This window comes from Trichosurus vulpecula, chromosome 6 (genome assembly GCF_011100635.1).
Source record: "Trichosurus vulpecula isolate mTriVul1 chromosome 6, mTriVul1.pri, whole genome shotgun sequence".
Taxonomy (NCBI): domain Eukaryota; kingdom Metazoa; phylum Chordata; class Mammalia; order Diprotodontia; family Phalangeridae; genus Trichosurus; species Trichosurus vulpecula.
This window is the reverse complement of record NC_050578.1, coordinates 64,222,473-64,247,483: the sequence shown is the minus strand read 5'-3', so window position 1 is coordinate 64,247,483 and position 25,011 is coordinate 64,222,473. Positions and strand designations below refer to the sequence as shown.

At 37.8% G+C, this 25,011-nt stretch overlaps 1 protein-coding gene across 1 annotated transcript; it reads right to left on the bottom strand.

The window, feature by feature from the left end:
* Positions 1-1,895: 1,895 nt before the first annotated feature.
* C6H4orf17 (chromosome 6 C4orf17 homolog) lies at positions 1,896-21,693 on the bottom strand. The gene is made up of 8 exons (XM_036764953.1): positions 21,567-21,693; positions 19,137-19,325; positions 16,147-16,211; positions 14,459-14,596; positions 8,424-8,505; positions 6,147-6,306; positions 4,433-4,476; positions 1,896-2,113 (listed from the first exon to the last, which is right to left on the bottom strand). Exons 1-8 carry the CDS (start codon positions 21,691-21,693, stop codon positions 1,896-1,898), a joined length of 1,023 nt encoding a protein of 340 aa, XP_036620848.1.
* Between the last annotated feature and the right edge of the window lie 3,318 nt (positions 21,694-25,011).

The window sequence follows — 25,011 nt, the reverse complement described above, 5'->3', positions numbered from 1 at the left end:
CAAAAGCACAGGTTCTTTTGATCTGCTTAACTAAGGAAAGCAAGGTTAAGGGGTTGACAAGCTTACTTTAATTCAGCATACAAATAACATTCACTTAGTTCAGGGGAAAAAGCCAGCACCCTGAACTTCAGAGCAAAGACAAACAAATGCCAAACATCAACAGACACCTTGTCTGATTCAAATCCCAGTACATAGTTACCAGAGTTCAACAAAGTCTCAGCATCCAGGTTACAACCTGGAGGGCCCTTAGCTACAGCTGCCCGGGTTCTCTGCATCAACACCGTCTCCAGTGAGAGCCCTTAAACAAATTACAAACAGACCCAATACAATTCATGGTTACCAACATCTAGGTTCAGCCCGGGAGCTCAGAACAAGGGCTGACCCAGAGTCACGTGTGCCACCATTGCTGTGCGAAAGAGCTCCAAAGAAGAGAAGGCCAATCCCTGGTTTTATATCTTTTTCAGCGTCAGGGGTGAGTCACACATGCGACTCACCCACGTGACCTAAAATCGGCACAAAGAGGTGACTTAAACCCACGTGGTCTAAGAGCTTCTGATGTCCCAAACCTATCACTCAAACTCATTTGTAAACTAGGCCCTCCCCTGAGTTAGCCCCACGTTGGGTCCCACCTTAGTTACCAATCCACAGCCACATAGGTTTTACACCTAATAGGGGTTTGGGCCTGGGGCTTAGCACCTAGTAAGGCTCGATGAAATACACTGAATTACTCAAAGGAAACAAACCAAACTTCAAGGGCACTTGTTGAACTAAGCGCTAAGAGCCCATTTTGCTTACCAACAGAATAAGAAATTCTTATAGTTGTTTGGTTTCTAGCTTCATCAAATACTGAACTCAGTCCTGGATTGCTTCTGGGTCTTGTTTATCTAATTTGTTACACTGATCACTTCTCCGTTTTAACCAGTAGGAAAAAAAATTTTGATGAAAACAACTCAGTTCACTAGGCTTTTGTTAAGAGCCTACTGGGTGCCAGGTTCTGTGCTTGGGGCTGGGAATACAGAGACAAAAATAAAATGGTCCCTGACTGCGCTCAAGAAGTTACATTCCACTGGGATGAGAGACTGAACAAAGAGGACACAATAAAATACGAAGTAATTTGTGGGCACTAACAACCAGGAGTCAAAAAGTTCCCTTATAAGGAGGTGTCATGAGTTCAGCCATGAAGGGAACTAGGAATTCCAAGAAGTGATGGAGTATTCCAGACATGGTGTTATTAAACTAGGTCTCTTATTATGCTTCATTATCCACTTAACCTGAGAAAAACTGAAAAATAGTGCTCAGCTTGAGGAGGGTGGGTTGTACCCTTAGTGTGCTCAGATTCTGCTCCTAATCAATTGTTGGATTACTTTGGAGAATAGGACTTCAAAACTACACAACTCCTCCAATGATACGCAGTTAAAAGGGGGAGGGGAGGGGAGGGAAAGAAGCCCTTTGTGACTAGCCAACCCAATGAGATTCCTACTCATTTCATTTTTATGAAGACACTGAGCATGGGTAGGGTCTGTGGAACTGACTCAGACCACGTTCTGATGGCCCTGTAACTTGCTGCATCCATCAAGGGCCTCTTTCTATGCAGTGAGTCTGCAAACCATGAAAAGAGAGCATGTGGGCATATATAGGCTTTATTTCATACGTATTCAAAATTAACAGACTAAAAATAATTTAAATATATTTAACATTCATATTTATCTATAACTTACCAGTGTTTGAGAACTGAAATTTGTTACTCCAGGAACTAATCCATGTTTGGTTCTCATAGGCCACCTTGAAAACATTTTTTGAGTGAGTGTAAGAGTGAATGAGCCTGCAGTTTCTAAGAAGGAAAGCCAGAACAGGCCTTCTCTCCTTGATACTTAATTCTATAGAGTTTCTTTGACTTAAAACTTTAAAAGATTGTAATTAGTGGGTCTTTGGGAATATTGGCTGTTCCCTTGTTGATTTCTTGCCACTGTTGCTTTTGCTGCTAAGTGAGGGCAGTAATTTCTCTCCCAAATCTTCAGATTCTTCGCAGGAGGCTTTGTTTTGCTGAAATATTCTTCAATGGCCTCTTCAAGTTTGCTTCTTTCTTTAATCAATCCAGACTTACCCTCAGCCTCTGAAATAGAACAGCCCAAATAAGATGACATGGGAATTGGGACTTTGTAAATTTAGTTTTGAGCCTCCATTAAGGAACTACATAATGTGGAATTCCATGAAACTGAGCTAAATGGGAATTCCCTGGAGAATTAGTGCTAAAAAATATATAACAACTGACTCTTCCCCGCCCCCCACCAAAATGCATGTTTGCATGACACATTTTTAAATTTAATCTGCATTGTTAACATTTTCTCCATCACTTTCTTAAGTCTAGAAAATCAATAAATCAAGCCCTGATTTGTAGCCTTTGCTGATTTCCAAGGTGTAAATGCTCATACTCAAAATTTTAACAGTCAGCTCTTGGGGGCCAATAAGAGCAGGCTCCAACACAGCCCTGCTTTCATCTTTTTTTTTTTTTTTTTGCCAACTGTCTCTTCCCAAAGTAACATTTACATAAAACAATTGTTTTTATAATTTAGCAAATCATGCTGCTAGTTTTTATTATGAAAATATCCAGTCCACATGCCTGATTTTACTCAGATTTTGTCAGTGTTATCAAGCACTCCAGAAAAAATCCAGTGGCAACTTTGATTTCCAATTACACCGAAAATATTTCTCTCCTGTGTTATGTGAATAACTCACCTAATAAGACCAGGACTTTGCTTTTATTTCAGCTGAGTTTAAATTGAGAGAACAGAGTATAGAATCACAGATTTCAGTATGGGAGCTTAAAAGCCATCAAGGTCAACCTTGATTTTAGAGATGTGAAGAAAGTGAGTCCCAGACCAGTTAAGTGACTTACCCTAGGTCACACAGGTAATGTCAGCTCTAAGATTTAAACCTAGGTCTTCTGCCTCCAATATTGTCTCTAAGGTTGATAGACTCATTGATTGGGTTATACCTTGTGAGGCTACTTCCAGTTGTGAAAGTAGCTGATTGGGGATGGATCTCAGGGGTTGATCAGTGTATTCCAGCAACATTTGGAATACAATATATGGAACATCCCAACCTGGAATGGTCCAAGGAAATCTGGGTTGAAGCAGACCCAGGAAGATATATTTGGGCCCTATGACACCTCTGGTATTGGTATAAAGGACCTTGTGAAGAGTGGAGTCCATTCTCTCAGGTGTGGACTGTGAAACAAAACAATCTTCTGGTATACGGGGTCATCTTGTTACTTTATCGTCATACAAGTTTGTTCAGAGTTAGAACCCACTACACCTCTGTGAGAAATCAGAGCTGGATTTCTTTGACCACTCTGCTCCATCTCTTTATTCTTCCCTATACCTTGGTTCAGAATGTACCCTTGAGTGGGACTTAAAATTGAGCTGGTTTCTGGATGGGAACCAGGTGAGTTACAAGTGTCTGCTTTTCTCACTTTATTCTGTTCTTTGTTCTCTCCTTCATGATACTTCTGGAGCTTTCTGGATTATGGTCATGGGAATCACAGAACATTAGGCCCAGAAGGCACCTTTAGAGGTCCATTTATTGAGTAAAGGAGAATCTTTTAAATCTCTGCCATCCATCACCCCTCTTGAAAGAGAAAATCAAATACATATTTTTGGACATGACCAAAGTGGGTATTTGTTTTGCTTAACTGTGCATTTTGTCTTCTTTTTTATTTACTTTTAATTTAATTTTTTATTTATTCTTTTTATTTGTTTTTTAAATGGGAAGTAGGGTGGGAAAGAGTGAAAATACATTTTTGTTCATTGAAAAAAGTTGAACTCTGAGGCCCATCACTATTTTCTTTTATTAATTTATTAATATTTAATTAATTAATAAGGCCCATTTAGTAATATCCTCATTATACAGTTGATGAAACTGAAGCAGACAGCAGTTAAGTGACTTGCTTAGGGTCACACAGCTAGTAAGTGCCTGAGACTGGATTTGAACTCAGGTCTTCCTGACTCCATGTCCAGCACTCCAGATACCTTTAATTCTTCTGACATTTACTACCTATGTGACTTTGGGCACATTGGTATTAACCTGCTTGGGCCTCTGCTTATCTATAAAATGAAGAGATTATACCTGATAGAACTCTGAAGTTCCTTCCAGTTCTAGGCCTGTGATCCTAAGACTAAACCTGTCGCTTTTGCTGTCTCCCCAAGATCCATCTTAGGGTTTACCTTTCAAAACAGCCAATGCAACATTTTTATTTAAGGCAAATTTGATAGATGGTTATATCTGCATCTCTTCACTTCCTTGAAACAGATCTTTTGTTTCAATGTCCATCTCTTCAAAACTAAGTATTAAAAATGGTTGTGCTTCCCATTGGTAGGACTCATGTGTCTTTATTATAATATCTTATCATTAATATGCACGAATTATACTTAACCTTGTCTTGGTTCTTTATTTTTTTCCAGTTTTTGGCTTGGAACTCTAAATCAGATAAAGGAAAAGGACAGTGAATTTCGCACACATCTTACATGCCTACACAAGCGTCCTCTCTATAGATTACATTATCACCAAAAGTGTTTACAAAACATAGTAATACCATCTTTAGGGCCTTTATCCTAGATACACTCAGTCTTTCTAGTCAGAGAATCTAATAGTTTTATAGCAAATATATAGTTATATAGGATGAAAGTCAGAGTGTTTTAATATGTTTCCAAAGCCTCTGATGTCCATAGAAATCTCAACTGATGATAATACTGATTTTTTACTTGGGAGGATTCAGGGTAAAAAAATTAGGACAAAGTGTAACTGGAAGCTAACAGTATTGTTTTATAAAAAGAAAAAAAACTGCGTCAATAAATAATACCCCCCCACAAAAGCACATTGTCATGGGGCAAACAACAATACAAAAAGGAATTCTCACATACCATAACTTCATTTTCCTTTGCCTTTTTCAATATGCCTTTCTGAGTGACACACGATCTTATTTTTCCATTGGCTTCTTTCCCATAAGGCCTTCTAAAACCTAATTTTTTAAAGGTAAATTTTTGTCCTATTTTCCATAAGTAACACTTGTAGCTGGATTTTAGATAGATGTGGTTTTCCTACTATACCACTTTACTCATGTGGAATGTGGAATGTTTTCTTAGGCCAAAGGGGTATTCTTTCTAATTAATAATGTATCCAACATCCTTGGCAAGTCACTTAACCACTCAGTGTTTTAAACAACTCTAAGACTCTAAGTTGCAGAGAAATTGCCAACCTACATTTGTAGAGAGAATTTCTTCAACTGGGAACTCCTGTCAGTGAAATCACAGATCTAATCTCTATTCCCTATCCTTACTTACTTTGCTTTTTGGCAAAATGTAGCACCCATATCTAGGCCTTCTACTAAGTCGTTTTTATATTCCCTTTCTCTTCATTTTTAGAATAACATGCATTTTTTGTCCCCTATTCAGATCTTCTTTTGCCTTTCAACTTAGGATAGGGATGATAGAAAAAGAAAAGCTGCTGGATTAGATAATTTGGTAAAAAGATTGTCCCCCAAATATTGGGGAGAGGGAATTCAAGAATTTCTAATATAAAAGCCCTGTTTTTTTTTTAAAAAACCATCTATTAAATAAAGGAGAGTCTTTTAAACACCTGACATTTATCCTTCTTGAAAGATAAAGCCAAATACACTCACACACATACACACAAACACACACACACACACACACACACACACATATATATATATTTGCACATGACCAATGTTGGGTATTTGTTTTGATTGACTGCATATTTGTTACATGATTTTATCTTTCTTTTTATTTTTTTTTTGGTTGGGATATGGGAAGAAGGGAAAACAGATTTTTTTCATTGAAAAAAATTAAAGCCTAAAATAATTTGTGGAGCAGTTAAAGGGAATCAATAGCCCCTTTTTCATTACAGAAGTTCATGCTGTGAAATAGCATAAATATTTCTATTCTTTTTTTTCACAGCAACTGAGTTTCAGAGTGGCCCATAACTTTGAGGTCCATAACTTTGTGATCCATAAGTAAGTGGTCCATGACTTTGGACTCTGACTTCAAGAGCCTTTCTCACTACTCCAGGCTTTCTCTGGATGTCCATCAGCTGGTAACCAAGGCTCTTCATGATGGAGTATTAATTACCTGTTGACTTTAGACACCTCTTCCTTGGCTAGGGCTTTGGCAGTGGAAGAAGATTTTTCTTTCTCTTTTCCAGGTCTCTTTTGGGGAATGTGCTCCCGGTTTTTAAACAAGTTGATCTCAGAGAGCTCTGAATGGATCAAAGCTGATACCCATTCTTTTTCTGATTTGAAAGGGGAAATAAATCTGCAGTTATAATTCAGCTGTAGACCCCATACAGTATTTCTACCTAGTTCCTAGTGCAAACTGTTTTCTAGACCACCATACCAAACTTTAGTTTTGTGATTCTGTATTGTAGTAGTGTACAGAGGAGTTCACGCTCCAAAATTATTTGTTACTGTTGAACCATAGAAGAGGATTATAGATTTAAAATGGAAGGGATCTTGGTGTTCACTGAGTACAACCCCTTCATTTCACAAATGAGGAAACTGAAGCTTAGAAATGTTAATTGGTTTGCTCAGGACCCCACAGCCAATAAATGTCTGAGGTGGGATTTGAATCCAGGTCTTCTAGATACATTACTCACTATTCACGCCATCTCACATAGTACACTAATGACAATGGCCTACCTGCTGTTACATGAGGCGCAGCTAATGATGCCTCCTGTCCCCAAATATCTCCCCTTAAGTCTGCCATTTTGTTTGAAATTCCCATAGAAGGACTGAGCAAGAGGTAATGAGAAGCCCAGGGCCTGTAGGTCATTGAGCAAGAATCCAAATGGACTCTGCAGTTGACATCAGAAATCCAGAAAGTTGAGTCTAAAAGATGAATCTAAAATTTGTCTAATACCTTCCTGAGGTATAGAGAAACCACCAGAAAAACTAACTCTGATACCGAACCAACTTTTCCTTTTCATATATTCCCTGATTAGGGCTGGAAATAAATTTAGCACATGAGTGGGAGTAAGTTTATAGGGCAAGGCAAATAGTTACACCTGACTGAAGGAATGAAGAACCGGGCAATTCCTGACAGATGGTCTCAACCACCCAATTCAGTTGTATTATCGACATTTCCATTCATCTCTGTTTCCTAGAATCATTGAATGATACAGCTACAAGAGACCTTTGAGATTATAGAGTCTGATCTCCTGATTTTTACATCTGAGGAACCTGAAGTCCATAGAGCTTCAGAGACTTGCTAATGGCTTCAGATCCAGTGATTGTCATACTAGAACATGTTGCCTTTCTTTGTGTGTATGTATGTCTCAGAGTGAGAATATTATCTTAAAGGACTTTTATATTCTCCCAAAGCACCTAATAGATATGAGGTATGAACATATGACTTGCTATGTTGTTCGCTGAATGATTAATTTAGGCATAAAGCATAATCCAGGTGTGCCCAGGTTTGTAAGCACAAATGGCCTACAATCCCATGTGCAGCATATTGTAAAGTGTATATCAAACCGTTTCAGGACCTACCTGCCTTGTTCCTTGACTCATCTGTGACTCCAAAAGATGAGGCATAAACAGTGGAGTGACCATCATTATTTTGGGGGATTGAAAGTTACTTTGGTAGAATTAGATCAGAGTCAAGAATATTTGTTTGGAAAATCTGTAGCATCCAATAAGGTGACAAGAAATTGAATAATGTCTATATGGTAGTCAACCCGACCTTAGGAGTGGGAAATAAATATGAAATATAACAAAGGGAGTGGTAGTCATACTATAATTCCTAATAGTAAACAGTGTTTAAATACCTAATAGGTACTTAATAAATGCTTGCTGCTTTATTTATTGAATATAAAAAGGAATATCGGTATCCAAGAGGCCAGCCATAAGGCTGTTGTAGTAATTAAAGTCCGAGGAAGTGATCTCCTGGATTAGAATGACATCTTTGGGAATGGAAAGGAAGAGTGGAATTCAAACTTTTTAGAAGGAAGAATCAATAGGTAATGATGACTTCATGTAGGGGGATGAAGAAGAGGGGCAAATCAAACACAAGTGATTGGGAGAGTAGTGAGAAAGACGGTGACAGTGAGAGGGAAATTTGATTTGGGGAAAGGATGCTTATTTTGGCATGAGACATACTGAGTAGAATCTAGCAACAGGAGAAAACATTTAACCAGATGTACATACTATCCTGGAATTATTCCTGATACTCCACTGAGAAGGAAGTTAATTGATACAGGTTGCCCTTGGAACCCCTACCAGCATCCAGCCTTTATAAACCCATGGTATAGGAGACAAGTTTTCTCTAGCTTTTATGCCCCACCCTGGACAGAAAGCAGCCCATGGTTTCTGAATAGCTTCCCTGAGGCATTATAATGTTCCTGCCTCTTACCTTTCACACTTGCATGGAGTAGCCACGTGAGGAGTTCTGCCAGGGAGTCTGTTTGTAGAATTTCACACAGCTTGGACAGAATCTGAAAAAAGCACATTTGGGATGTGGGGAGGAATATCCAGCCTGTCCTCACAGAAATTAATCCTTGGCTGTTCTACCAGTAAGAAAAGGCTTTGAATATCACATACCTGACAGAATATAACTTTTTGTAGGAGGTTCTTTCTTTTTTATCTTTGTGTAACTAGTGCCTTACATGTTTGCTCTTAACCTGGAGTCTGAAAACTTGCTCTTTTAATATTTTGATAGCTTCATTTCAATATAGTTAGTTTCATTTATAGTCCTATGTATTTTATCGTATGCATTTAAGAACATTATTGTGAGAAAGACTCTGTTGGCTTCACTATACTAACAAAGGGATCCAGGATACAAAAAAAGGCCAAGTGCTCCTGGCCTACCACATAGTAGGTTATTAATAACTTCTTGCTGATTTATTTTAATAGTATTTAATTTTTTCCAATTACAAGTAAAGGCAATTTTTAAATTTTCATTTTTATACAATTTTGAGTTCCACATTTTCTCCCTCCCTAAAATGGTAAGCAATTTGATATTCCATATTAATCATGTTGTGAAAGAAGAAACAGAACAAAAGAAAAAAACGTGAAAAAAATGAAGTGAAAATAGTGTGCTTTGATCAGCATACAGACTCCATCAGTTCTTTCTCTGGATGTGGATAGAGACTTTTGGACTCATGAGTCTTTTGGAGTTGTCTTAGAATTCAAGGCTTCTTAAACTTTTTCCACTCACAACTACATTTCGAATTTTGGCAGTGTTCAATGGCATTTCATGGTACGATGGCATGCACAGTGCAAAGTGTTTGTGCTGCGTGTTTAGAACCAAGGCTTCAGTGAAGTTGCATGGTGCAACATAGGCAAGTGATGCCAGAAACACCTCAGATTCATATGCATTTGAATGCATTCATATGCATTAATTTTCAATTAATTTTTGGTCGTTGCACGTTCATAAACCTTTTACTGATGCCAAATTTTTCATGACCCCATATGGGGCTGTGATCTACTGTTTAAGAAGTGCTGTGACTTAGCTCATAGTATTGCTGGGAGAGAAGAGCTAAGTCAATCATAGTGGATGATCTCAGTGTTGCTGTTACTGTGTACAATATTCTCTTGGTTGTGTTCCCTTCACTTTGCATCAGTTCATGTTAGTCTTTCCAGGTTTTTCTGAAATCTGCCTGCTCATCATTTTTATAGCACAGTTGTATTCCATTAAATTCGTATACCACAACTTGTTCAGCCATTCCCCAATTGATAGACATCTTCCCAATTTCTAATTCTTTGCCACCACAAAAAGAGCTGCTATAAATATTTTTGTATGTGTAGATCCTTTCCCCCCAACACCCTTTTTTATGATCTCTTTGGGATACAAACATAGTAGTTTATTGCTGGATCAAAGGGTATGCAAAGTTTGATTGCCCTTTGGGCCTAGTTTCAAATTGTTCTCTATAATGGTTGGGTCAGTTCACAACTCCACCAACAATGCCTTAGTGTCCCAATTTTCTCACATCTCCAACATTTATCATTTTCTTTTTCTGCCACATTAGCCAATCTGATAGGTGTGAGGTGGTACCTCAGAGTTGTTTGAATTTGCATTTTTCCGATCAATAGTGATTTAGAGAATTTTTTTCCTACAACTATAGATAGTTTTGATTTCTTCATCTGAAAACTGCCTGTTCATATCCTTTGACCACTTATTAATTGGGGAATGATTTGTATTCTTATAAATATGACTCTGTTCTCAATATGTTTGAGAGAAGAGGCCTTTATCAGAGACACTTGCTGTAAAAATTGTTTCCCAGCTTTCTGCTTTCCTTTTAATCTTGATTTCTATGCCTAATCTCACAGATGCTTAAATGCCAGTGAGGAGTTGGGGGGGTGGGGAGAAGGTCCTTGGAGTAGGCCTAACGGAACAAGAGAGAGTATGTGTATTTGTTTGAGAAAATGGAAAGCATCTTCTGGCAAAGGAAGACTTTTCTTGTTGATAGCAAATGTCTAGGAGAACATAACTGACTTCATTTTGCTCTACATATGCCATTTTGCTGTGTATGACCTCTGAAAGAACTGCAAAACCAGCTGCAGCTGCTTGTCTCCTTCAGTGTCTTCTTTGTTCCTTTACTTGATATAACTGGTAAAAAGGAGGCTCTCAGAGTTTCTGGAGTGTTCCTCTCCCTTATCCAGTTGGTAATTCTCTTTGATTTAGTCAAACTAGCTATGCTAACAAGGACACATCTCTTACGTCTGTCAGTTTTGCAGTCTGCAGCCTAAACTTATCTGGTGCTTAAGAACCACTATTATTGGTGCAATTATCAACTCTTCTCTCCATTTTGTAAAGAAAGAAATTTGTTTAAATTAGAAAGCAACATTTTATTTTAGGAGAATGTTTTTATTTTACCTCTGTGTTCTTTGGTGAATGATTAGAATGTTATGGTCTAGAAGTTTTATCTAGAATGAGACATTATCTATAAAATTTGAAGTTTCAGTTCTGACCACAGAAAAGTAAAGATTTTGATAATTCACAAATGAGAGGTTTCAGCGGAGAAAAAGAAAAATAGTTTTGTAGATGGGTTGGGATATGTTTGGAAAATAAAGACATGAGGGATTGAGAAAGTAGTGAAGGAAAGTGAATAGTTGAAGTAGAATGAGAGGTGTAGTTTTGGAGGCTGTTAATCTAAAACCCATAAGGAGAAAATGAAAGAAAGTTCAAAGATGAATGGCGACTGGATGTGAAGCTTAATTAGAAAGTAAGGAGTAATAAGAATTTGGATTTCTTGAAGATCAGGAATGTAAAACTAGTGATTTTCTTTACCCACATTGGCATAATACATCTTTGCCAGCTATCAAAAGGTCCAGCATAAGTCAAAAGAAAAGCCTACAATTTAGTAAAATATTATAAAAATATTGAAGTATAACTCATTTAGATAAGAGGAGAATAAGAACATTGTCATACCCATCAAATTATTATTCCATATTGTAGAAGTACTTGTTTTGTCCTCATATAGTAGAGTTAATTCTGAGATTCCTCATGCTCTCTGAGCCTTTTTTTAAAGCAATTTTAATACTGACATTGATTCCTGCAGAAAAGTAGTTGGAATCATATAACAAAATGTAATACTGGAAAATTTAAGAATTAGATTTGTATAAATTTTAATAAAATTTGTATAAATTTTAATAAATTAACCAGAGAAAATCACTATTTACAGCATGATTAATCTGAGTTCTGAATAGTGACTCTTCACGTCATTTTTGAAACTATAACAACTTGATTTTAATTACTCTATACTGGTCTCTGAATGCCACTAGAAAAGAATCAAAATTGATAAAAAGATGGAATTATTTTTATGCAAGGTAATTCAGAAATTCACCCAACAGAATCAGTCATTTGACTAACAGTAAATAGTTTTGTGCTTCATATTTTGAGTTAATAGTATTGTTACACATTGTTATTGTGCTCCTAGTGATTTTTTATTGTAATTTATTGTGTAAAAATTGTTAATTTGAAAATGATACCTAGAGTATACTGTATTTGTATTATTAGATTAATTTCTCTTATGATGTGAATGCTGTTAAACTATCAGTTTGAGCTATCACTTATTGAAGACTTTTGTCGTTATGGTTACAAACTATCTTGAGTTATTTGGGTATATTTTGCTTTTAATTAATAATAATGATAATTACTTCGTGTTTGGCAAAAAATCCAAAAGACAGTGTAAATTCTTTGAGGACTTTCCCAGATTCCTTGAGATTTTCTACTTGGACAAGGTCAGAAAGTCTCACTAGCTTGGTGGGAGAAGGAACTAAAAAAAATGTATATGACTAGTGAGAGGCAGAGAGCCTTGTATATTCTAAGATAGTAAATTGGATTACTAATTGATCATTTATGAAAATTGAACTAGATCATAATGATGATGATAGTTGACATTCATATAGCACTTAACTGTGTTCCAGGCACTGTGTTAAGCGCTTTACAATTATCTCATTTGTCACAATACTACAAAGTAGGTGCTATTATTATCACTATTTCCAGATGAGGAAACTGAAGCAAACAGAAGTTAAATGCCCAGGGTCACACAACTAGTGAGTGTCTGAGGCCAGATTCGAACTTAGGTCTTCTTAGCTCAGGGCCCAGCATTCTATCCATTGTGCCACCTAACTAAAATAGTATGTACTGAAGTTCAGTTTAAAATATTTTTCTTTTTGCATTAGAAGTTAATATATAATACCTTAAGCTATCTAGGCTACTAGAAACTACTGTCTTTCTGAATTTTGATTAAATCATCATTTATTCATGTTTTGTATGAAACCCCAGAATGTGATTATTTTCTTAATCTTTGCGAATTATTATATCAGAATATGTGAATGCAATATATATAAACAACATATACATATATACACACGCGCACTTGCAAATTAGTTTATTTTTCTTTATAAGAAGACCTTTTATGTATTTAATGAGTGTTAAGAATAAATGTTTCATTTTAAAAAATTAATTGTGGTTTATTTTAACTGAATATTATTGTAACAACAAGAAAAATAACTATATACTGCCCTAAGATATGATCAGTGAAATTTGCTGTGTGAGGTAAAATCTCTTGAGACTGTAATTTGATTTGTTCTGGGTTTTGAATTCAGGTGTAACTGTTTAAAGTATTGGTAAGCTAGAAATCCATTATTCAAGGGAAATGGTGTAAGTTGGTCAGAGGGAATGAGATCTGAGAGCTGCTACAAGTAGATGTCAAAATCTAAGAAGGTTAAGAAGGCCTTACAGAGGTAATGATAAAATCTTAGTTCAGTCTCTCCGTTGTGCTATTTCCTTTCCAAAAAGAAAGGTTTCCCACTTGGATAATAATGAGTGTGGATATGATACCCTGTGAATAATACAGAACTTTGCTACTCGATTGGCTGTTCTGAAAAGTTCATTGTGACTCCTACCATGAATCAAACGAATTAAGGAAGTTTTATCCTGTTAAGTCTATGATAGGTCAGTCTATGCCTTTAGGATTAGGCCTAAGGGAATAGTCTTGATGTTGTCACAATTATGTCTCTCTTTATACCAAGTTTCTATAGCAATGACAGGTGAATTGTAAAGGTTTTTATAATGAATCTTGTAACAATATTCAAACATTTCTGAGATATTATAATTGGATGCAAATATAAATGTAAAGCTTTTATTTTTACTATTCTGAATTTCTGGCTACTTCTTGTTTCAACTTCCTAACCTAAGCAACCAGGATAAATCAGTTCTTATACCTGACATCTCCTTGCTCATTGATTTAATAGTTATATATTCATTGATAAGATTATGTTCTTAAAGCATCACATTTTTTCTGTCCCTTCCTGGCTGATTTGCTCCCAATCCTGCTAGTAAGTGTTAGCAAGAAGCGTATCACTTGAGTCTGTCAGTCACATTAAACCAACACTCTAACATACTCATATACACAGCAGCTCCCTGAATCTTCCTCCTCACAAGCATTCAATGCACATAGTGAAAAATATTATAAGCAACACTCTATTATTGTTTCTCCTTTTTTCTATGCCTTTTCACTTCTTACTGCTTTTTATAGGTGACATTTCATCTCCTGTCTCTGTGTCTTTGCATTGGTTATGCTGCATCCCTAGAATTCCTCCTCATCTCTGCCCCTTAGAATCTCTAACTTCCTTCAAGAAAGTCAAGCGCCACCTTCTACTTGAATCATTTCTTGATTCCCCCAAATGCAACTGCTCCCCCCAAATTACTTTGTATGTATTTGTATCTAGTTTATAGATTCCTGAATAGATACCTAAAATATCTCCTCCATTAGAATGGAAGCTTCTTGAAGTCATGGAGTGTTATTTATGTCCCTGTATCCTCAGGACCTGGTACAGTGTCTGGCAAATAGCAGGCACCTAATGAAAGCCTGCTGATAGAATAGTCGATTTTTTAATACATTCTTTGATTACAATAACAATGCTAAACATGGCTCTTACTTTGATTTCCTGATCCAGGTAGTTTGGTATGCAAATTGTCTTCCCTCTCACTTCACTCTTGGGATTAGTGTGTTCAGAGACCGTAGGACCTTGGTTTGCCTTTGGGTGAGAAATGTGACTTCTGCCCTGAAGCTCTTCCTAAATCAAAGGCAAAATGCAATTGTTATGTTTTGCCTCCAGTTAGAATTCATGCTAAAACTAAACATATAAGTAATAAACAATATACACATGTGTGAATACACATACATGCAGCTAAGTCATGAGATGGATAGGATGCTGCATTATTTGGACCCAAGTTTGAATTTAGCTGCATGACTCTTGGCAAGTCTACCTTGGTTTCCTCATATGTAAAACGGGATTAATAATAGCACCTACCTGCCAAGGTTATCATGAGGATAAAATGAGTTAGTATTTGTAAAGTGCTTTGCAAACCTTAAAGCGCTATACAAATGCTAGCTATTATTGTTGTGGTGGTGATTATTACTAAAGTTTCCTATTTTTTAAGCACAAGAATCTACTAAACCAATAACTATTTTTGCTAGAGAAGAGCCAAATTAATCTTCAGAAAGCAGCTACAGTACAGTAATCAGCAGATTGGGTTCATGACACATGGAAATAGACTGTGCTATTGAGAAAAGGAGGGAATAGGGCTATATCTGTGTTTGCACCTATATGGGGAATTCCCAGATGAGAAAACTCCTTCTACCAATATGGTTCTGCTCCTTCTCTTCAACTTTTAGTCTTAGAGAGTTGTATAAACCCTGAGAGATTCAGTGACTTGATCAGAGTCACATAGCCAGTATGTATTAGAAGGAAGACTTCTTCAAACAAAGAAAGAAAGTAATCATTGGGAGGGTGGGGTGGGGACTATGTAGGCTACGTAGATAATGAGACAGACCATGCAGTCTTCTGGCTCTGGTCCTAGAGTTGTTTCTAAATATACCATGCTCCTTCTCTCTTTCTTGTCGATGCCTTTATTTTCCAGTCCCCAAAGCCCAAATTCTATCTTACTCCTTCCCAGATGCCCCTAGTTCTCCACTAATGCAATAGTCCTAGCAGTATTCTGTAGGAAAGTAGGGAATCTTATCTGCCTTTCCCAACTTCCAAGGCTCAGTTACTAGAATGCACTCAGGCAAATCACAAGAGTGTCCTACCAGGATAGAGAAGCATAATGGCTGTTTGTTTGGAGGAGAGTCTTTGGAGCTAATGTTTGTTCCCTATTTAATAATGTTGATGAGGGCCTGGATGAATGAAGTTTTAAAATATATGACCCTTTGGGGGTTTACCTATGCCTAGCTGATAATTTATATATAGCAATGGATGTTGTCCTACAAAATATAATTAGAAAAGTATATTATTTTTTGTAGACAATGACGGCATTCCTACATCGGGTATCCCCTCTATGCCTTCATCCCTGTGGTAGTTTGGTATTGAGTAGTGGGCTATAAGTTAAGAAATATGGGATCCTAGAACCTGCTCTTGAGCTAACTAGTTATGGGGACTTGGGTGAGTGCATTTATAAAAGGATTAAGCATGTAAATGTAAGTTAATTTTGTTACTCTTATTATCACCATTACTATATCATCCATTCCTTTGTTAAGTTTTGAGAAAGGTATGTGAGAAGAAATGAAAGGCTAATAATCCATAGAGGGATAACTGGACATAGATAGATGGTAATATTTTCTTACCTTTTTAATCTTTAAAATACCATCACAGCAATCACCAAAGAAGTCTTTTGTTTGTTTACAGGGCTCTGAAATTGAATTGAGGGAAAACAGTTTTATGTCAAACTGTGAGGGAATTTTGCTCTAATTGGCATGGTTTCCATTTCCTCATCTTGGCAGATGAACTACAGAATCAAGTACCTAGTTGCTATAGTTATAATGGATTCTGTAAGTAGTACCTTGGGCTTCTACCCGATGCTCAAGATAGGTCCCCCTAATAGACAACTACCCCCAAGTTCAAGGTTCTTCTTGGGTTTACTCCCTTGAAATCCATAGCTCATGAGCACCCATCAATGTGTTTACCTTAAGTATTCAGCTAGAGGACACAATCTGGCTTCCAAATACACAATGTGACTAAAACTGTTCTCTCTGAGGACAGGAATAATACCTTAATTGCTAAATCCAGTGGTCTTTTCTGAGTCCTTAGCATTCCTGACCTTGATTTTGGCACTGTTGGTTAACCTCTCTTCCTAGATATTCTTTCCCTCCTGGGTTTCCATGATACTGTTCCCTAGAGTCTGATGGTTCCACTTCAGTATTCTTTACATAAGTTCATAGATGCTGAGCTGGAGGGGACCTCAGAGGTGATCTAGTCCAATCTTTTCATTTTACAGATGGGGAAACCAAGTCCCAGTGAGGTTAAGTGATTTGTCCAGTCTTAGGCAAGTATTGTTAGAGGTGGGTTTTGAACTCAGGGCCTCTGACTCAAAGCCTGACTCTACTGCTCCATTAGTAATTTCCTATTCTTATTGTATCAGGAGACCCCGGGGTCTGATCTGTGTCCTCTTTTCTTTTGTCTCCACACTCTTTTAGTGAATTTGTCAGCCCCTTGTGATTGACTAACACCCTAAACAGATGACTCCCAAATCTTCATATCCTCCTTCCCTCATATCTCCTGAAATCTAATGCCACATCTCTAATTGCTTGTTGGACATCTCCCTCTTGTTGCCCCATAAACATTTTAAACTCAATGTGCTCCAAACCCAGAGCTCATTATCTTTCCTCCTAAATCCACTCTTCCTCTGAACTTCCCTTCTTTTGATAAAGACACCACTATCCCGGTAGTCATCCTGATGTGGAACCTTGGAATTGTCTCTGCCCTCAAAGGGCTTACGTTCAATGGAAATTGAAAAGTCTTTGTGGGGGTTGGGGGTTGGGGAGAGTGTACTCAATGTAGGGGGCATGGTTTTGAAGTTTAAAAAATCAGAGACAGGGCAGAGAGGAGAATGATGGTGGGCCAGCCTGGATCCTCACACAAAATGGAGGCTCCCGGAGGAACTCACCTTTGAGATACTACAGCAAGGTAGGGACTGCTGAACCAGAACCATCAGCCCAGCCTAAGGGGCTAGTGAATGGATTCAGGCCAAGTATGCACCCCAACACCTGCTGCCTCTGATTGATACTGATAATCATTTAAAATAATTTGAACCCCAATAAGGGCCAAAGCCTGAACTTATCAACCAGACATGTTTTTTGAGTGAACTAAAAATGCCCTTTCCTATGTCAGCAACTGTAGCACCAGATGAGGCTGACCAGGAGCGTTGCTCTTGTTTGTAACCACTAAAGGACAGGATGCCTGGGACCAGACACTGTATTGAATAGTGGGACTTTTCTTATCTTGGTATCCTGTGGATATATGCTATACAGGGGAAACACGGATATGCTGGGATTGTAATTTCAATGGACACTTTGTCAATTGTCTTGTCTTATTGTTTTTACAATTTATTCAACCAGGAAACTTCCTTTCTCGTGCTATGGTTAAACATATATGGAGATCATAAGCTTGAGTGACACAGACATCCTGAGTTGCAATTGTTCAAATGTATTTAAGGCTTCTCGTTCTTTTTTATCAGACAGTAAGAATTTAACTTCTGTCTCTATGTATATACATGTATCTGCTAGCTTGAAGGGAATAAACAATATAAATGTATATCACCTAGCTTGTTTGCCTCTTTTAACCAAACTTTCAGGTTTACAATACATTGATACATCAGTGACACTTTTATCTTCCTTCCTTGTTGAGAGGCCAGTGAGCTCATGAGGAAACAATGAAACTGACTATTCTTAGTTCAATTTAACTCTTTTATTATTGATTACAAAACCATAGGATCCTAAGAGTAGGATAGAAAGAACTTCAGAGACCATCTATTCTAGTCCAATTCCCTCATTTTACAGCTGAGAAAACCAAAGCTTGGGGAGATTTAGTGACCTAGCCAACACCACACAAACAGTAAACATGTTAGGAAACTTTTTGGAGTAATTATTATTTAAAAATTTTCTGTTATTATGAAGTTCACAACCATCAACAAACATGAAGATTTTCTTGTACAAATCAGAATAGGAAAATATTTTATATGGTTCTGTTTCATATAGATTGTTTTTTTTTAAAAAAACCCATATATTCATTTATATATATATTATATATTTATATATTAAATATTAAAATTATAAGTTGTCATTCTAACATTGCCCTACATGTCTGTGTTCCCTTCTGCACTTCTTTCTGCTCCCTTCTGTATATTTTTAAAATATTTCATTACCAGTCTTCTCTTTATTTTCATCTATTTGGAGTGTATCACTTTCCCTCTCCTCCCATGCACCCCTTAATATCTCCTTTCCTCAGGTAAAAGCTCACCTTTGTAGCAAGTACATATCTTTAAGCAAAACAAATCTGGAAATTAGCTGAAAATGGCCTAAAGTAATCTGAAAATTTATGTCTAATTCAGGAAGTATATTCTATTAATAGCAGCTGATGAGCATTTCCTGTGGGATGGGGGCTTAGTCAATGCAGAATATACTGAATCTTAGACCTACCTAACAGGAAAGGGATCATACCCATAAACCCCTAAAGAGTCTATTGTATTTCTAACCTGGCAAAATATATTTTTTAAAATTTTCTTTTTTTTCTCTTGAGTTCCATGATCTATCTTGTCATCAAGCCTTTTGTGACTTACCAGAATTAGGCCGAGGGGGCATTTTCATTTTATTTGACCCTGGGTTACGGAAAGAGCTGGTGTTGTTGGCATAGATGATTTTGCTGAGTGGTGGTGTGTCCTTATCTGGGGCGGTCAAGCGGCTAACATCGTACAGTGCTTTAAAGAAGCTCTCGTCATTCACAGCACAGATAGGTATGTTGTTTAAACCTGGATCAATGGAAAGAAAAAAACAAATCTCTTAAGTTTTTAAGATGCAGATTTTCAGGCTTCCTCTAGGGGGACAATGACATATATCAATATTCCAACCAAAATAAACAAACAAATGAAAAGAATGTAGGCTTAAGTAAATGAATAAGCTCCTTATTTCAAAAACTATTTCAAAAACAACAATAAGTGTATTAATAATTATTATTATGATAGTTTCCGAAGTGCTCTACAAATCTTATTTTATCTTCACAACAACCCTGAGAAATAGATGCTATTATTATTCCCATTTTACAGATGAGAAAAACTAAGGTACACAGAGGTTAAGTGACTTGCTCAGAGTCACACAATGAGTGTCTGAGTAGGATTTAATCTCAGGCCTTCCTGACTCCATGTCAAGAGCTCCATCCACTGGGTCACTTAAAGCCTGAAAATTGTACCTGTGTGGCTCTTTCTTCCATCAACACAGATCACATCCACTCTGTACCTTAGTTGTTGCTCTTAATGAGGTGGTGTGGCTGAAATATTTCATCACTTGATAGCAAACTTTGGGATGATTCTCTCTCAATTTATCCAAGGGCCACTTCAGATGAAAGAAATACATTCTGTCATCAGGTCTGTACAAAAATAATTAGCTGCATAGACTAACTAATTCTGGATAAGGAGGTCTAGAGGATTTGTACAACCAACCAATCAACTAATCTATCAACCAATCAACAAGGATTTATTAAGCAATTACTATTTGCCAGGAATTCTGCTAGATGCTAGAGACACAAAGATAAATAGCCTTCCCTCAAGCAGCATTATCTTGTTAAGACTAACCTGCCAAAGCATCGTAAATGAAAACTAGGCCCTTTAGGCCTAGTGGACACCTTGAAAAGGAAGCTGCATCTCTAACTCAAGTCTGTATTCCTGAGTACATGTTGCAAGTTCACATTTCTTCTTAGTGTGTTTAGCATTTAATTTTTTTTTTTGTCTTTTAAGGCAAATCAGAATCATCTGTCCCTTTTGAAACTCATACTATTTATGCTTATTTTCAGGACCAATTAACATTTTAACTTCGCAATGAGTTCTTATAAGACATTAATCTAGGAGGGGAAGACCCTCAGGGTTTCTGGCCAAAACAGAAACAATTACTATTTACACTCACTCTGAGCCATCAAAACCAAAACAAATAGAGGACAGAGTGAGGCTGGTGACTTTGCACAGCCCTGCCTCACTTAAATCCAATTCACTTGCAAGTCAAGACCTCACCTTCCTGATGTCCTTGGTCTTCTTTGGGAATGAAGGACAAATAACAATCTGTGAGTAGTAGTAGCTGCCCCACTGGGGACCCAAGTGACCAGTTCTAGTTGAACAATGCTGCTTTCTCCTTCCTTCTTTCCCTCCCTCCTCTCCTTCCATTCCCTCCATCTACATAGGGAATCATACCCTTACCTGTGGGGGCTCTACCCAAAAGAATATAAATCTTGATTGCCAAAACCTCACAAGGTATCTTGGGCTTTACAGGCTAGATTTCTTTTTTTCTCTTCCCTACTTATTTATTCTATCATAAAAAAAGAGGACAATTAACTCTTTTTCCCCATGTAGTTTCATTTATGATTTCTTGATATGCAGCATTGGGAAACCAGGCTTTGATAAAGCCCATTGGGATTCAAATGGAGCTACCTGACTATGCCTTAAACCCAAATCACTGTGGCTCTTATGGATTGGCCAACAATAGGTCCCAGCCCAAGCCTCACTTGATTATTCTTTGGGTTTTGATCTCTCAGAGTAAGTATGAAATAGCTGTTTTGGCCAGAAACCCCAAGGGTCTTCTCCTCCCAGATTGATTGATTTTTTTGACTATGTAAAAGAGGCTATTTTTTGCCTCATTTTTTAACAATTCTTAATCACTGAATGGGTGTTGCCTCAGTCAAACTGAGACCTGGGAAAGACCTTAGCTTAAAAAGACCAAGGTTTCCCAGTGTACCCTGGGCCATCTCCAGTCATCTTAATCTATATCTTGCCACTGGACCCAGATGATTCTAGAGGAGAGTGAGGCCAGTGACTTTGCACAGCCCTGCTTCACTTAAATCCAATTCACTTGGAAGCCAAGATATCACCTTTCCTGATGTCATGGTCCTCCTTGAAAATGAAGGGCAAACATCGATAACAGTAAAAGACATGGTTTTGCTCTCAGAATTCTTAAGCAGCTGAAATGAGCAATTTGCAGACAGATTCCATGGCACTAAGTCACCTTACCTTTAATGTGACAGACTCTCCGGGGATGGGGGGTGTGTCTCACTAGAAAACAATTTGCATTTCTGGTCATGCAAGAAGTATCATGGCCAATTAATGGGTTGGGCTGGGATTTGAAGTTAATGTTCATGATGCCTCTTTTGCTTGTTCCAAGTCACCACCAAACTTCTGGGACCACACACCCTAGATCAGCCCCACTGGGACAGGATTTCCACGTTGGATGGGTCAGATACTGAAATCACAGAATGACACCAGTCATCATAACTAGAAGATGCACAGTACGTCCTCATTCCTTTTCCACATTTCTATCACTATTATCTTCTCTTTCTGCTTGGTGACTGACTCCCCACATTACATGGCACAGGAAAGTTACAGTGTCACTTATCTCTCTAGCAATTTCATTGACAGTCCTCATCTGAGAAGTAAAATTTCTGGGCAGTTCAGAACAATAGGAAAACTTTTCCATGAAATTTGGCAATTTGGAAGGAAAACGGAAATATATGCAATGCTTGTCTTCAAAGCATGCCTTGCAGATTTGGGAGCGACGATTATATTTTAGTGTTACAGAATCAGAAGGGAAATGATCCAGTGGGAAGAACACTGACTCTAAAGAAAAAGGACCTATGTTTAAATCCTACCTCTGAGGGATATTATCTGTGACTTTGGACATACTACTTAACTTCTTTCTGAACTTCAGTATCCTTATCTGGAAAATAGATGGTTTCTGAGGTCTCTTTCATCTCTCTCTACCTATGATCCTATGAATTCACATGACTATTCTGACTTGAAAGGTCATAAAGCCTCATCTCCCCATTTAACAGATGAGTAAATGGAGGTCTAGAGAAGTAACTTATCTTAGGTTACCCAACTAGTAAATAGCAGAACCAGAACTCAAGCCCAGGCTTTCCAACTACACACCCAATGTTCTTTCCAGAAAGTACCCCATCTCTTATTTCCTAATAAAATGATCAATTTGGGTATATTGTGCTTACAAATATGGCTTATTTAGATAATTACAAATTTGCCTAAGTGGCCTTTGTAATGTTTGTGTTGGAAGTGGAGTTGCTTCTCTTGTGGGAGTTCCCATTTCTAGAGTTGGTCAATTTATGGGAAGTAAGCAAAGCACGAGCAAAAGAAATAGCACAATACAACAAAATGAAGTGATTATTTCAATAGGTGAGATGATTGAGGGTGAGAGGAGTGGGGAGAAGGAGTTCTGTTTATAGTTGCTTATAATGTATAGTGACCAAGATCTTTGGGGATGATTCTTGTTGTGTTTGTCCTTTGTTCTCGAAGAATACCATGACATCAGGGAGATGATGACATGACTTGCACTTGACTTTGATTTGAGGGAGGGCTGTGCAAGGTCACCAGCCTCACTTTCTCCTCCAGACCCAACTGGATCCAGTGGCTAGATATTCACCAGGATGACTGGAGGTGGCCCACGATGCTTCGGGAGACCCTGGCCCTTTTAGGCTAAGGTCTTTTCAGGTGTTCACTTTGAGTGAGGTAATGCCCATTCGGTGAATAGGCCTCTTTAAGAAGTTAATCAAGGAATGGCCCCTTTAATCAAAACCTCAAAAAAAAATCAAACTGGGAGAGGAAGACCCTCAAAGATAGAAAAACAGAAAAAGGTTTTAAGAAAAACGGCCAGGGTTAGTAGCCCCTGGCTCCTCATGGCCCTCCTCATTTCCCACAGGAAAAGTTAATAATTGTCTTCATGGTGCTACTTCTATATCACAGGAGAAAGCTGTCCTAAGAGCACCTCGGAATGCAGATTTTATTTGACAATATTCATATATCCTATACTTTTCTTAGACTTACACACAGTGTAGAAATCCCTCTCTATATTAGAGGTCAAGCCTCATCAGCTCATTGGGTGACAGATGTGTCTGATGGCAAAGAAATACAAATCTATAGCATACCAAAGCTTAGAAATGAAGTTCCCTCATAATGAACTGTCCGTGACTTTTCAGATGTTCATGTCTCTCCTCACGCTGGTTTTGATCTTTGCAAAACAAAACAAAACAAAACAAAAAAAACCAAACTCCCAGAACCCCCCAAAACAAAGGCATCAGATTAGTAAGAATTTGATTATAATTTACATAGCTAAGAGCATTCACTTACTGAGCCATTTTAAGTTTTGCAAAATGAGGTTAAGTGACTTTGCCCAGGGTCATACAGCTTGTAAGTGTCTGAGGCAGGGATTCAAACTCAGGTATTTCTGATGCCACATCCAGAGCGCTATCCACAGATGCCACCTTGCTATCAACATCAGTTATAAAACATATGGACATAACTAAAAAAATACTAATACAGCCAAACACATAATGTACTAAGGCAGCTAAAGAATATTGAGAGGTGATTGTTTCTCTATTATATTAATGACCAATTAGTAAATTAGGATTAAGGTTTTTTTCCCCTTTATTTCCTCATTCAGGGACGAGCTTCTGTAGGTCAGTCAGTCTGTCTCTAAAGGACATTGTCGATAGATGAGATTGCCCAAATCCTCTGGGTACGTGTTTTGTGATCTTAGGGCCAGGGGAGGGGGGGGACGGGGATTCCCACCCAACTAGAAGACCTTACACACAGAATCTAATCTAGGTGAATTTTTGCCTTTAGGAAGTAAGTCTGTGCCTTTGCAGTCCGCCATTGGAGTTTAGGGTAACCCAGTTTATGAAGGAGAAAACCAGCCACAGTGATCTGGATAGGAATGGAGTGCCCCATCCAGATTGCTGGAGGTAACTGAATGGCATGACCAAGTCACATTCTCAGCAGTCGGAGCTGAAAACCTTTAGCCCACCTCCTCATTAATTATTTACCAATCAGGGTTGATTTTCACCTGTGGGGGGGCACCTCCTTTTCCAAAGGTATTTAAGTATTTCTCCATGTCCTTGTTTTTGGTTACTGAGGGAAACCACTGACCATCAATTTATTGATTATCAGCTAGCCTAATTAATAAATTGATTATTAATCACCCAGAAATTCTGTCTCTCCGGCTTTTCATTTGTCTCAGTACTATAATATTCTTAATCCCAATAAATTAAAAATCTTGTGGTTGTTGAATTGTGTTGAATCAGTTGACTCTGACTTTCTATGATGCTATTTGGGCTTTCTTGAAAAATACTGGAATAGTTTGTCATTTCCTTCTCCAGCTCATTTTATAGATGAGGAAACTGAGGCAAACAGAGTGAAGTGACTTACCCAGGCTCAACACAGCTAAGAACGTGTCTGAGGCCAGTTTTGAATTCAGGTCCTCCTATTTCCTGCATCACCTAGCTCCCCAATATTCTTAATTCCAATAAATTAAAACTTTTACCTTGCAGTAATGAAGCACTGTCTTTCAGTTCCTTCGTGGAGCTGAAGTCTACAGGGCCAGTAGAAAGCTGGTTCCAACTTCCTCCTAACCCTAAAACCTTCAAGCTTGTTCTTACTCCCCATGGGGTCT

What these genes read in the sequence shown, in the direction of transcription:
- C6H4orf17 (XM_036764953.1), bottom strand. Translation starts at nt 21,693, where the DNA reads ATGAACATTAACTTCAAATCCCAGCCCAACCCATTAATTGGCCATGAT. An exon ending in GCCCCCTCGGCCTAATTCTG is followed by an intron (nt 16,212 to 19,136) that starts GTAAGTCACAAA and finishes ATTCAATTTCAG; the next exon opens with AGCCCTGTAAACAAACAAAA. An exon ending in ACTCCATGCAAGTGTGAAAG is followed by an intron (nt 6,307 to 8,423) that starts GTAAGAGGCAGG and finishes CTTTCAAATCAG; the next exon opens with AAAAAGAATGGGTATCAGCT.